This window comes from Halichoerus grypus, chromosome 9 (assembly GCF_964656455.1).
Source record: "Halichoerus grypus chromosome 9, mHalGry1.hap1.1, whole genome shotgun sequence".
Lineage (NCBI taxonomy): Eukaryota > Metazoa > Chordata > Mammalia > Carnivora > Phocidae > Halichoerus > Halichoerus grypus.
Window position 1 is genome coordinate 109,619,547 of NC_135720.1, and position 14,521 is coordinate 109,634,067.

At 55.5% G+C, this 14,521-nt stretch overlaps 1 protein-coding gene across 1 annotated transcript in view; it reads right to left on the bottom strand.

The window, feature by feature from the left end:
• The window catches only part of GLP1R (glucagon like peptide 1 receptor), a 34,061-nt gene extending 22,459 nt beyond the window's left edge, over positions 1–11,602 (bottom strand). The window contains exons 1-3 of the mRNA XM_036118914.2: positions 11,525–11,602; positions 3,725–3,821; positions 2,858–2,965 (exon numbers count right to left, since the gene is read on the bottom strand). Coding sequence (XP_035974807.1) covers positions 2,858–2,965; positions 3,725–3,821; positions 11,525–11,602 — 283 coding nt within the window. The remainder of the gene's footprint in view (positions 1–2,857; positions 2,966–3,724; positions 3,822–11,524) is intronic.
• Between the last annotated feature and the right edge of the window lie 2,919 nt (positions 11,603–14,521).

Here is a 14,521-nt window from a genome sequence, read left to right on the forward strand (position 1 = left end):
GGGGTGGGGCAGATAAGTAGGGTGGCTGGAAAAAATCAAAAGCAACCATTTTTCAAGAACCTGCGATCCTCCTAATACCCTTATCACCTGGCTTTATCCCATTGCCTAGGTAAGCAAGCTGAAGCACAGAGACCCTGGCATCTGCTGAGGCTCACAAAGCTGCTCAGAGCACCGCAAGCAGAACCATTAGATTGTGGGACTCAACTTTTTCATTTGTGGGGAGAGAGCAGGCAGCTCCCTGCCCTCCCCTGGAGTGTGCCCAGCCAGCAGACCCAGGCCACTCCCCTGTCTTCATGCCCAGAGCCACACAACACAGGAACATACACGTATGCATGCCCACGTGCATGCATGCACACTCAAGGGAGCCTCGTGTAGCAACTTCACACACTCCGAACCAGACTCCGGAACGGATTCCTGGGTCTCCTACTCCCTAGCTTATGAGCTTGGAAAAGACACTTGGCATCTCTGTGCCTCAGTTTGCCCCTCTGTAAAATGAGAGCATAATCAGAGTCCTTGCTCATGGGGTTATTGTGAGGAGTAAATGAATGTAGGGATGTAAAGTGCTTACAACAGGCCACAGAAGTGCTGTGGGAGGGGCCACCGATCCGCTCTGCATCTCACTAGGTGGGTGCCTCTCTCCAAGCCCAGGCTCTCCCTGAGCACCTTGGGGGGAGGTGGGTATACTGGGAAGACTGAGAAGGAAAGAGCCTCCTTAGCACCCCTGCTTGGGCTTCATCTGACCTCAGTCCTTCGTTTTGAGGGGAAGTCCACATCAGACCTTGCCAGGGGCCCTGATGTTCCACTAAAGGACCACCTCTTCCAGGAAGACTGTTTCCCACATTGTGACCTCGTTCTCCCACTTGCGTCTGGGCCGGCTTCTCCTTGAAGGCCCCTTCAAGGCACAGGGGTTAAAAGCACAGTCCGGGTTCAAATGCTGGCTCTACCATTCACCACATCATCTGAAGCACGTGGTTCACTCTTCCTGGGGCCTCAGGTGCCTCATCTGTACGAGCATAACCATGGGTAGTTTTACAGAGTCAACGAATCCCCTGCTTTTAGGGTAAGACTTGGCACATAGTAGGTAGTCGGTAAATATTAGCTATTATTATGATGATGATGAGGGTGTCTTTTCTCCTTTACTGAGACTATGAGCTCCTTGAGGCAAGGATGTTTGTCTCGTGTTAAACTCTCTGGTGCCCGGGACAGATGGGTAGCAGTGGGGGTACATCGACTACCCCTCCGGTCAGAGCCCCGCCTACAGCCTCCTTAGGTCCCTGCGTTCCAATGACATACCTTTCCCAGTGCAGGGTGTCCTTTGCAGGCAGGAGTGAGCTAGGGAGGGAAGCCCACTGTGGAGAGACAACCCCACCAAGGCCCTGATCTCTCATCCCATCTGTATTCATCTGAGCAGTGAACCTCTGAGGAGTCAGGAGGCGGCTGGGTACCACGATGAGGTAGGGGGCACCTACAAACACACATACACACACACACACATACATACATACACACACATACGCACATACATACACACACACCCACATACATACACACACATACACACACATACATACATACACACACACACATACACACACACACCCACATACATACACACACACATACCCACATACATACACACACACATACACACACACATACACACATACATACACACACATACCCACATACATACACACACATATACCCACATACATACACACACACATACACACACATACCCACATACATACACACACACCCACATACACACACCCACCCACAGACATACATACATACACACATACCCACATACATACACACACATACACACACACATACCCACATACATACACACACACCCACATACATACACACACACATACCCACATACACACACATACCCACAGACATACACACACACCCACATACATACACACACACCCACATACATACACACACACATACCCACAGACATACACACACACATACACACACACCCACATACATACATACACACACACATACCCACATACACACACACCCACATACATACACATACATACATACACACACATACCCACATGCATACACACACACCCACATACATACACACGCACACATACCCACATACATACACACCCACACCCACATACATACACACACCCATACACACACACACCCACATACATACACACACACATACCCACATACACACACACACACACATACACACGCATACCCACATACATACACACACACATACATACACACACACCCACATACACACACACACATACACACACACACTCATACCCACATACATACACTCATACCCACATACATACACACACACATACACACACACACACACATACACACATACATACACACACACACCCACATACATACACACACACATACACACACACACTCATACCCACATACATACACTCATACCCACATACATACACACACACATACACACACACACATACCCACATACATACACACACACACATACCCAGAGACATCATTGCTCTGGGTAACCCCCCAACCCTAGGATCTGTTCCCACTTGGCTCCTTTCCTGACCACTGGATGGAGGGGGCTTACATGTCTCTCTTAAGCCAAACCCCATGCTCTAGCCCTCCCCTCCCATGCCAGCACAGGCCCTAGCCTAGGTTATACCTGATGTTCCCCACAGCCCCCTCCCGTGGAAAGACCGGCGGACAGACACCCATTAGGAGGCCTAAAGACCTTCTGGGGCGGGGAGGGCTGAGTCTGGGCAGAAGGGCAGCCGCGCTCCCACGCTACCCCCCCCCAGCCTCCTGGACACAGGGGGAAGGAGAGAGGACTCACCACTGCTGGCCCAGGGCAGGTACCAGGGGCAGCTGACATTCACGAAGGAGCCCGGCAGCCCGTCTGGCCAGCAGGCGTACTCATCGAAGGTCCGATTGCAAAACAGGCCTGGGTGCGGGAGGAGGAGTCTCTGAGTCCCCGCCTGGCCTGGTAGCGGCACTTCCCCTCCACTCCCACCATGGAGGCTGGCAGGGCCAAAACCTGTGCCCTGCTAAGCTCGGCTGAGCACTTACCATATGCCAAGCACTCTTCCCACCCAGCAGGTACCATGCGAGGGGACTCAGGCCCTTAGCAGCAGTGGAACTTTGAGCAAGTTACTTAATGTCTATTTTCTCATCTGTAAAAACAGGGCCTTTTGGGGACAAACAGTGTATGTTACGTGGATACCTGTGCATGGTATGTAAGTGCTCAATAAACAATCCCTATAGGCCTATTCTTAAAGTATCCGTCTCAGATGAGGGGGAAACGGAGCTCATGAGGCTGGAATAACCTCCCTGTGGTCACTGCGCTATGATCGCAGGGTCAGGATTTGAACCTAGGCCTATCTGGATCCAGTCCTCTGCCCTTTAGCGCACCCCATAAAGACCTCTGAAACAATTATTCCTATAAATATGTTGGTTGGGCCTCCAGCCCTCCCTCCCCACCCCTGCACAGGCCAGGAAGTGGGAAGGAAGGCAAAGAATGGAAAGGCCAGGTCCCCACTCCTGAGAGGCTCAAGGAGGAATAAGACGGCTCCCCAAGGCCTAGGGCAGATGTGGCATCCCAGAGAGGCAAACGATGCCCAACCATGCCTTGCGGGGTAGGGGGGTGAGGAGGGGCTTCAAAGTCTCCTGGGAACCGGTTGGTTGAGGGCCCACCTGGCCTCACCTGTGGCTGGGGGTGGAGCCTCGGTCAGGAAGCGCTGACACTGGTGTCGGTATTCTCGCCATTTCTGCACTGTCTCCGACAGGGACACAGGGGCACCCTGTGGGGGGAGGGGAGAAACGGAAGCCCCTTGGGTCCAGCCAACCTCTCTTTTACCCCCTGCCCCCACACACTTGGTTTCTTCATCTCCAGGGGACCTTAGAACCCCAAACCCCCCAGGCATTGGCTATGTCTGAGAGGGGGGCAGGGCAAGTCACTACCACAGGGGGGCTCCAGGTGGGTGTTTTTACATCTTTATCGCTCCCGATAGACAGGTGCATAGCTTGACGTGTAGGAAGTGGCCAGCAAATGTCTACTGAAATGATGCTTTTGGGAAGTGAGTGGGTGAAGGGGGAGAGGAGGGTGTCTCATTCATGGTCTCCTCTGACCTCACCTAGAAGGCAGAGTTCCTGAGGGCCCAAGACTTCATGATTGCCACGGACCCCTTTCCCAGTGCTCAGTCAACCTGCCCGCAAGGTTCCTGCACTTTCAACCATTCTAGAAGAGGACATGCAGGCCCAGAGTGGGAGAGGGACTCAGTTGAAGTCACATAGCACCCCAAGGAGCAGAGCCAAGGCTAGGACTCTGAGTCCCCCAGATCAAGGACCGTGATGAAGTATTGGAGGGCATGTGGTGTGGTGGGATTTAATGCTATGGAGACTGGTAATGCTACATCATTAGCATCTCTCCTGAAACACGCAATGGTTATCTGGGAGCCCAGTGGGAGCCCAGTAGGACCCCCCCCCCACATTGTCCCTTTCTAATGTAACAAGAGAGATCAAATATTCAGCTCAGCTTCTACCAAATGAAGAAGTCCTGAGGACATGGGATCAGGAAAGTTCCAGAACAGGGAGATCAGGCTTGGACCTGGATGGGCCCCTTTCTGTGAGTAAGGAGATATGAACCTCAATTTTTAGATAGGGTAGACACAACAGGCTTTTTAGCACAGAGACCCAAGCAGACCCATCCATGTGAGAAATGACCCTTCTGAACATTTTTGTTCACTTCTTTTAGATATGTCTTGGCATGGTGTTTCTTTTTTCTTTGTATTTTTTCCTGCACAGGCTTAAGATTATAAATACTCCTCATTTGGAGGCTGCAGATGCTGAAATGACCAGGGAGCCCCTTGTATGAAATTTAGGGCTTATACATAATTTAAGACAAAATTTCACTTTTTGAAATCACAAAAATATACACGGGTGTCGAAATCAAAATAGCTTCTTTTTAGAAGCTTGCACCCTTGACTTGGTGGTGGTGCCCTAAACATATGCTGGATCTGGTTTTGGGTAATCCTGCCCCGGTTTAAGCTGAGTCACAGTTTATAGGGCACCTCCCATAAAGACACAGGTTGTCCTGTGCTCATCCCTGTCCACATAGGAAGCGTCTGGAAGGGGACCAAGCTTGGTAGAGCCCCAGCCATGTTCTCAGAGTTAGGGTTCTGAGGCCAGAGGTGGTGCCGCCTGAAGGAGCTCTTCTGAGGGCAAAGGTCAAGTGATTTGTTTTAAAAAACAAACAAATAAAAGAACAAGGAATAAAGCACAACAGTAGTGAAGGCAGTGTCCTGATTTTAGCTGCAACTGAAGGGTCAGCAGAATTTTCACTAGAGCCAGTGGATCAACCCCACTCCCCACCCCTTTTCTGTCTACCCCCAATCCTGTTCCCCAGTGCAGCACCTGGTGGTAAAGGGGAAGAAAGACTAGAGAGAAATCCTCCTCGATCTCCCTTTCTAGAAGGAAAGGAGGAAGGAAGCAAGGTCATGGTCACAGCTGGGAAATAGGGCAGGTGTGTCTAGGGCAGGGAGTGGGGAAAAGGAAGCCGATGGAAACTGGAAATCTCAGGGTGTGGATAGGAATGAGATTAAAGGCTAAGGACAGCACCATGATGGCCAACATGGCCACAAACACTCTAGGGAGGTTCAAGACAGAGGCAGCCCTGTCACCTGCTCTGAGCAGAGCTTCTAATATAAAACTATCTTCAGACTAGGACTCCCTGAGGGTAAGGCTGTGTCTCCCCCCTCAGACTGGGGCTCTCTGAGGCAGGGCTGTCCCTCTCCTCAGACTGGGGCGCCCTGAGCTCAGGACTGTGTCCTCCCCCTCAGAATGGGGCTCCCTGAAGGCAGGGCTGTGTCTTCCCCCTCAGACTAGGGCTCTCTGAGGGCAGGGCTGTGTCTCCCCCTCAGACTGGGGCTCCCTGAGGGCAGGGAACATTTCTATCCTGAGATAGAGAGCTTCCTGACAATCTGGGTCCTCTGTCTTCTTCCCACACCAGCTCAGGGTCTCCACAAACTCCTCACTGCAACCCCCCCCCCCCCACTGGTACCTACAGCACAAACTACCAGGACCTCTGGCCTCTCCCCTATCTGGTGCTTATGGAAGTCATATTGTGCCAGGCTCTGGGAGGTGGTGAGGATGAGGGAGGTGGGGAACACATAGAGGAAAGACAGAGCCCTGGCCTGGAAGAGTCCCCAGGCTACTTGGGGGTGGGTGGGCTCAAGGGCTTAGCAGGACTAACAGAGAAAGCAGGAGTGAAAGCGCTGGGGTGGTTGGGGCCAGGCTCAGTATAGACTCGGCCCTGGGGGACTCTGGGGACCTGTGAGCTGGGGGAGAGACTGGGCTAGCAAGAGTGGAGGGTGGGCATTTCAACAAGATGTCCCAGCAGGTATGAAGATGCAGAGGTGGGGACGTTGATGCTCCTGCCAGCAGAGAAGGCTTCGGACTGGTGTTCCGGAGGGATTTCTGGGCCGGGGAGGAATTTCTGGGCCAGGGAGAGAGCATTGGCCAGGACTGGGATAGATATGAGGCTCTGGTCGGGGACAAGGCTGGTGACTACCAGTAAGGAGGGCCCAAGTGCTCAGGTAAACACAGTAACACAGTGGAGAGTGAGCAGCCCTGGCTTTGGGCTCAGATCGAGGCCCAACCCTAACTCCCCTACAAATTAAGTTTGTTACCTTGTGTAAGAGTTTTAACTTCTAGCCTCAGCTTACACATGTGCAAAATGGGAATAATAATAGTCTCTACCTATCCCGTCCCCCAGGATTGTTGTGAGAATTTAGTGAGTTAATGCTTAGAAGGGCCCCTGGCACATGGAAAATGTGCAGCCAATGCAGCCCTTCTCAGGACTTCTACTGTTTACAGGAGAAGGGGGAGGGCAGAGTGGACAGGGCAGCCTGGCCTCCTGGGGGGTCTGGGCGCTACTCCTCCCTCACTTCCAGGATCAACAAACTCCCAGGAGGAGACGAACATATTTTCATGCCAAGGACAAATCATTCTGTTCCATGTGTGGCAACTTCCAGCAGCAAACCCACGTGGGGATGCTCAGGACTCCATGCCCGTGCGCAGGGAACTGTGAGGAGGGGCAGGCCCCGTCCACCAGCCCCCAGCCCTATTTCACCCTCCTATGGCATGAGTCCCTGCTCCAAGACTGATGAGGTGGAGCTGCCAGTGCTGGTGATGGGAAGGACACAGTGGTGGGGACAGCAGGGTTGGCCCAGGGAAGAGGGCAGCTGTGGGGACTACGGGGCTGGGTGAGGGCAGGTTGGAAGGTTTTAGAATCGGGACTTGCCAGGCTTTGTGAGATCTCTCTGAAGGGGATGAGGGGATAAAATGGAGACAATGCCCAGGTGGAGGTTATAATAAGGAGGTGCATCTCTCAGATTCAGGAGTTTCGGGAGGAAGCATGGGGTGAGAAAGAGGATGCCAGGAGGGAGTGGTGTGCTGGAGAGAGCCCTGGACAGAGAGCCACAAGTCCTGGGTTTAAAATCCCAGTTCTGGCAGTTAATGTGGGATTGATAGGATGCACTTTAATCCTTTGGGGCCTCGGTTTCCTCATCTGTAAAATGGGCATATGACTCTTCCCAAAGAGTTACTGTACAGATCCAGCAACATAAAGCAGGTGAACATCTTTAAGAATCATCCAGCCCTGTACCAGTGGGCAGTGTTAGAAGGAAGAGCAGACAGGGAAGGATGCCGATGGAGTGGCTGCTCTCGAGGTGACGGGCTTTCCAATACCCCGGGAAGGCACTCCGTCTCCAAAGACTGGCTACCAACCTGAAAAACTCCTCCTCCAGTTTTATTTCTCAGTGTGAATAAGTTCTTTCCTTTTCTGGGAACCTTTTTGATTGAGGGAAGGAGGAACAAGACCTTGGCCTCTCTGGGCCACTGAGGTGGGAAAAATGGGAGAGGACCCCAAAGGAGAAAGAGAGCTCCAGAGACAACTCTGGGCCCTCCCAACTGATGTGGCCCCTATTTTCCCCAGCAGCTCCTCCCCAGACCCCCGGCCTCCTTCCTCTCTGCCCCTCTCCCAGAGCCCAAACCATCACCCTGGCCCCTGTGCCCAGGAAGGGCCAGGCTGCCAGACCCCTGGCTCTTTGACCTCATTATTTTTTTCTTAAGGGCTCCAGATATGTGAGCAGAGGGCAGGGAAAGGAAAACTGACGCACAGTGCCATATGTTCGGGGACCCTCACACGGATATGCTGTCATACACAGTACCCCACACACCGCTGAGCACATGCTTACACGCTGAGACATGACACTCTCTCCCACCCCCCACACAGTCAGGTACACACTCGTGCTGAGACATTGCCCCCAACACGCGCGCGCGCACACACACACTCCTCGACGGACATACACTCAGCTCACACTGTCACACACACATGTACACAGAGAAACACACATTCTGTCACACGCACGCTCTCTCTCACCTACATGCCGGCACATACTGGCAGACACCCATTCACGCAAAAATCTCTCTCTCTCTCACACACACACAGACTTTCACACATGTCGTTGCAAACACGTATACACTGTCGGACACACAATTGCATGCTGAGATGTTTCACACACAGTGACTTGCACACCAGCAGACCGCCACACACAGGATCACACACAAACACACAGAGAAACAGCGGCTCGTAAAACCCACATCCTCCTCCCCCTGGTCCCTCTCTTTCTGTGTCTCTCTACCTGTCTCTATCTCTGTAGCCCTTTGTCTCTCTATCACACACACACACACACACACACACACACAGGACTCTGCCTAGGGCCAGGCTGCAGCTAAGGAAGGGCCTGTTTTTCCTCAGAGCAAGGAATTGGAGGGTAGGATGTGGTTTCTTGGTGGCTCCTGTCCCGGCCCCCACCTGGGATCCGTGTCCGGGAGGGAGCCCAGCTCAGAACAAAGTCCACGCTGACCGCTGTGCACCCCGGACTCCCTCCACCCTTCACTAGCATGCAGAGGCTCAGGCCTCCCACAGCCTCTCTCCAAGCCCTATTCTGCCCTGAAGAAGGCTTCCAGATTCTGGAGGACAAATGGGTTAGTTAGTTCCCCCACATGCCTAAAGCTGCCATTTCAGGGTTCCAGTGTCTCAATCCTCTCCATAACCTGCTGTGGTAGAACTTGTGATTCCTGTTTACAGACGAGGACACTGAGGTTCGGGATGGTCATTGTCCTACCCAAGATCACCAGCTAATAGTAGACCTGAGATTTGAACCCAGGTTTGGCTGGTTCTAATTTTGGGTGTCAGACGCTTGCCTGTCTCCTCATACATAGACCAGCGCCCTCACAGGGCTCCTGGGAAGGTAAGGAATAGGCGAGGGGGGTGGTCCTTCCAGCAATAGCGAAGGAGTGGCCTTGGCCCCCTTCTTTAGAGGTCAATTCAGCCATCCCCCTGCCTGCAAGGAAGCCACTTCCAGCCTAGCTAGACCTGACGGTGGACAGCTTATTCTTTTGTTCTTCCTTCTGGGAATCAGGTATCAGGCACTAGCCCAGCCCCTCACCTCTTTCTTTCTGTTCCTGAATGACAGGGTCATCTTGCACAGGAATGCTCCTTTTCTGAGCTTTTGTCCCCCATCGGTGACATGGAGGGAGTAACTCTAGTCTTGACCTCATGAACAGAAAATAGAATGCAAAATTCACCCGTTTTTGAGTCTTCTACATGGGCATGAGGTCGTGTCACAAGGCCTGCAGTCTAACCTCGAAGCCCCAAAGCCCCTTTGCTCATATCTCTGTGGTGGAGGGATGCTCACCCCGCCCCCCCCCCCCCAGAGCATCCCCTGAAGGTTCCACCCGCTCACTCAGAGCCTGGCTCCTCCAGCCCTGCTCGGACCTCCCAGGCCTGATAAGATAGTCGGGTTTTGCACGGGCCCAGGGCTGAGCAGTGAGGGGATCAGAAGTAAGGGCAGGTTCAAGGAGCCCCATTCCTCTGGGAAAAGGAACTTTGGGGAGAAGACAGGCAGCCTCCAGAACCTCTCCTCTTCCCTTAATCCAAACCAAGTCTGTAAACCCAGCCTGGAGCAGGATGGTACGAGGCCGCAGGGCCTTTCACCTCCACCCAGTCCCAGCCCTGAGGCAGTAAAGGTGAACCAGAGGGGCGGTCATGCTAATGCGTCTGCAGTCCTGGCTCCTGAAAGATGCCAAGTACACCAGGGAAGTCAAGGCCTGGTGAGGGATTGGGGGAAGGTGCTGGGGAAGCGGGCGTGTCTCCTGTGGCCAGGGTCAGTAGCTGAGCTGGGGGACAGGGAGAGGGAGGGAATGAGTCCGGAAAAGAATTTGGGGGGGGCTGGCCCATGTGTCCACATCTGGATTCTCAGCCAGCTGGAGTCAGCCTTCACCAAGGCAATGGCCCCTCATCATGCCCCCCTCCCCCACCTGTGCTGGGACAAATTCCAAGGCCTGTACGGGTCCACTCCCCACAGCTGTCAGTTGTTCAGGTCTGGGGGTAGGAACGGGAGGCAGTAGGGAGAGATAGTTCCCTTGACACGGGGCAGGCCCCCCAAGCCTGCGCCTCCTCTCTGCTCTAGCGTCTCACAACATCTCTGGACAACCCCCCACTCCACTGGCAGGCTGGCTACAGCCCCCAGCCCGGGAGCCTGCACCCCGGAAAGGCAGGGAGGGCAATGAGAGCAGCAGAGAGCAGCTGCAGGGGTCTATCTGTGGTCCCTGGCCAGTGGCATCCAGGGGACCAAGGTGTCTCTGAGTGTTCCAGTATGTGTTCTGGTATATGTTGTCAACCAGGTTAATCAGAATGGGGGGGGGGGGTCAGACAAGTGTGTGAGGGGACCTGGCTGCTTCCAGAGGAGCAGGGAGCCTCCTACGTGTTTGCCGCAGGGGCTGGGAGGAGGGGGGGCACTCAAGTTCCGCCCGGAGGTCAGAAAGAAGGACAACAAGCTGCCACCGCAGGGTCCCTGGGGCTATGAGTCAAAGGCTGTGCTGGGGGGCTGGTGAGGGGGGAATGGAGCTGGGTGTCCACACCCTGGCCCTCTCCGTCTTCCCGGAGCCTTCTCCGGGTCTTTGACGAGCGAGCAGGGTGGGCTGGGGGCAGGCACCGCGGGGAGGGCTCAGGGGCGTCGTGGGAGAGGTGAGGTCAGGGCAGGGGCCGTGCCAGGGCCGTGGGCACCACGAGTCTGCGAGGAGCAGGAGTTGGCAAAGTGGTCCGGGGCGATGCGGCGCAGAAGTCAGCGCAGGGCGGCCGCGGGGCAGCGGGTGACCTGGGCGGGGACGGGGACGGCCAGGCAGGGAGCGCCTCGCGGGGCTGGGACGGCTGGCCGCCGTCCGAGCACCCACCTCGGGCCGCCGTCCAAGCACCCGGCTCAGGGCGCCCAACTCTCCAGTCCCTACTCCCCCCACCCCCGGGGCTTCGGTTCCGTCCGCCTGCGGTCGCGGAGTTTCGCTCAAGTCCCGAGCCGCCCCTGCCGGGACCCGGCGCCCGCAGCCCGCAGGGCGCCCCCATGCCTCCTCCCCGCCTTCCCCCGGGGGCCGCGGGTCTCACCTGGGGGCGGGGGCCGGCCCTGCCCACCGCCCCGAGCAGCAGCAGCGCCAGGCAGAGCGGGCTGGGGGCGCGGGCCATGGCGGGGCGCTCAGGACCGGGCCATCGCTGCCACCTGCGGAACCGCGCGCGGCGACTGATCCCCGGCGGCCGGCGGCGCCGGGGGAGGAGCCGGCGCGGGGCCGCCCCGCCCGCGGGAGGGGCCGGCGGGGTCCCGCGTCTTCCGCCCCGGCAGCCCCGGGGCCTCCCCCCCACAAACTCCCCTCTAGCTTGTCGGTCCCGGGCCGGGGGCACCGGGCGCTGCGCTCCGGGCGAGGACCGCTCGGGCTGAGGAAACGCAGGAGCCTGCCACCAGCACCCAGCGCCGCGGGTGCCCTTGCTCGCCCCCCACCTCCACCCCCGCCCCCCCGGCCTCCCCCAGGTTCCCCCAGGTTCCCCCGGGCTAAGGAGAGCCAGACCACCCCCCACCTATGCAGGCTACCCCAGAGGAAACTGAGGCCGGACGAGCGCGTGGGACTTGTCCAAGGTCACCCTGCCCGTCAGACCCTTCCGGGAAAGTGTAACTCCAAGAGCTGCGAGTGACTAGTATAAGAAAGAGCCACCCAGCGGGGTTAGCCCTCCCCAAGTCCTCTCCTCATTCCCGAGCTCAGTCAGGAAGGCCGCCCCGGGAGGGCTAAGGTTGGGGGAGAAGCGGGGAGACGAGGACAAATGGATCAATGGAGCCCTGAGTGGAGGGTCTAGAGTTTCCCCCCCAACTCCTGCAGCCCCCACGGCCCTTGTTCTGAATCACTAGGCTCTTAGAACCGTGTGTCCCTGTGCCAACGTGGGCCCATGGCTGTTCCCTGTGCCTCCTGCGTCTTTGTCACCCGCTTTGTAGGAACTCTGTATTTTACCTGCCTTTGGATCCACCCTCCACCCCCAAACACAGTGCGGGCAGGGGTTGGGGGGCGGGTGGTGCACGGGCTACCGTCAGTTTCCCTTCTTACAGCCAGGCTGTGGAAGAGAATGAGAAAATGCATTGACTTTACTTCCCTGATGCCCTTAAGGAGTAGGGGTGGGAAGAGCGGATTACCCCAGCCCCAAAAGAACTTTGATGTCACTGTTGGGCAGAGGGGTGACAGCAGCACGCAGTCCTGGACCCGCCATAGGGGGGCATGTCTAGATCATCCCAAAGAGAAAGAGAGTCTGTGAGAGTAACTGCTCCTCAGGGGGAGAACAAAACTTCTGGAAGCCCTGAGGGAAGGTGGAATGGGTGGGGATGGGAATGGCGGGCGGGGAGGAGACAGCCAGTGGCAGGAGCCAGGGGCTCCCTTTCAGCCAGAGGGATCCTCCACTCCAGCAAGCTCTACCTCCACTCCCTGGGAGTCTTGTCTTCCCTCCCCTGCCCAGAAGGCAGATCTACAGTCACCTTCCGCTTGTTCAGCTACACCTGACAGAAAAGCCCAAAGAGCAATGGTGTAACCAAGGGCTCTCATATAAAACAAGACCAGAGGTTCAGCCCAGGGTTGGAGCAGTGGCTCTCTGATCATTAGGGTTCCCCCTGGTCTTCTAGTTTCCACCATTCTCATGGCCCAAGCCTTCCACTAAATGATCCAAGGTGACTGCTCCAGCTCCCACCATGATGTCCAAATGCCAGCCAGCAGGAAGGAGGAAAGGGAAGAGGAGGAGTGCTCCTCCCTGGGTAAGGACACATCCTGAAAGTGGCAACTGTTCCTCAACTGTCCTCACCCATTGGTCAGAATTTATTTTTTTTAATTTTATTTATTTCTTAGAGATAGAGAGAGAGAGCACAAGGGGGGACAGAGGGAGAAGCAGACTCCCTGCTGAGCAAGGAGTCCAATGGGGGGCTCGATCCCAGGACCCTGGAATCATGACCTGAGCTGAAGGCCGCCGCTTAACCAACTGAGCCACCCAGGCGCCCCCATGGGTCGGAATAGATGCATGGGCACTCCTAGCTGTGAAGGGGGCTGGGAAAATCTCCCTTTGTCCCTGGCGGTCCCTGGTAAGGCTAAATATTTGGGTTTATATTACCCTAGAAGAAGGCAAAGCTAGATACAGACACACAGATGATCTAGATATCAATACAGACACAGGGGAACAACTTGCCGGCTCTGCTGTACCAGGGTTGGGAGCTGCGGAGAAGGTATGCAGACAGAACTGGGCGTTTGCCATGAATTTCTCAGCCTCCAAATTACATTTATTCAATAAATATCTATCGAATACCTTGCTGTGTGCCAGACACTGAACTAGGTCCCAGGGAGAACGTGGCGATCCTGCCTCTACCCTCAGGAAGATTCTATTCTATGCAGGAGAGAGACATTAAACAATGATTGGAGCCATTTCTCTTACAGTTACAGTCGTGCCCAGCACTGCTGTGATAAGCGGGTGCCTTTGAAGTCCTGTCCTCAGGACTAAGAAGACCACTTTCTTTCTGCCAGCAGGCTTTCTCTGATGGGGAGGAGATGTTTGTGTTCAGCTGGTTGAGGCTAGGCAGCCCTAGGAGCAGCTCCCCAGCAGCTCTGGGGGGGCAGAGGTGGGTGCATAACTACCCCAGCTCCTCCCCCTGCCATGCAGCACCTCAGGGCTGTGTACCAGTCTCTCAGAGTCCCTCGTGTGATGGAGCCCAGCCATCCGCAGCTGCCTTCCCCGGCCTGTCCTGCGTTCCCACAGTAGGGGACTAGTGCTGCCTGGGGGCACCTCCCAAATACAAATAAACTACCTGTCCTTAAATCTCCACCTCAGGGTCTGCTTCTGGGAGAGCCCAGCTGAAGTCGTTGGGCATAGGGAAGCATCCAGGGATGGAGGTGGCCCCCTGAGCCCAGAGGCATTTAGGTGGCAGATTACTGGACTTCTCCTGGAGGTCCAAAGCCTCTGAGGTTTCCCTGAGGCTACTTCTCATCGTCACACGTCGTACTGTCTCACCCTGGGTTATAGTGGCCTCCTTCTTACTAGACTGGGGATCCGAGAGCCAGCCTTCTATTGCAGCACAGCCCGCCGAGT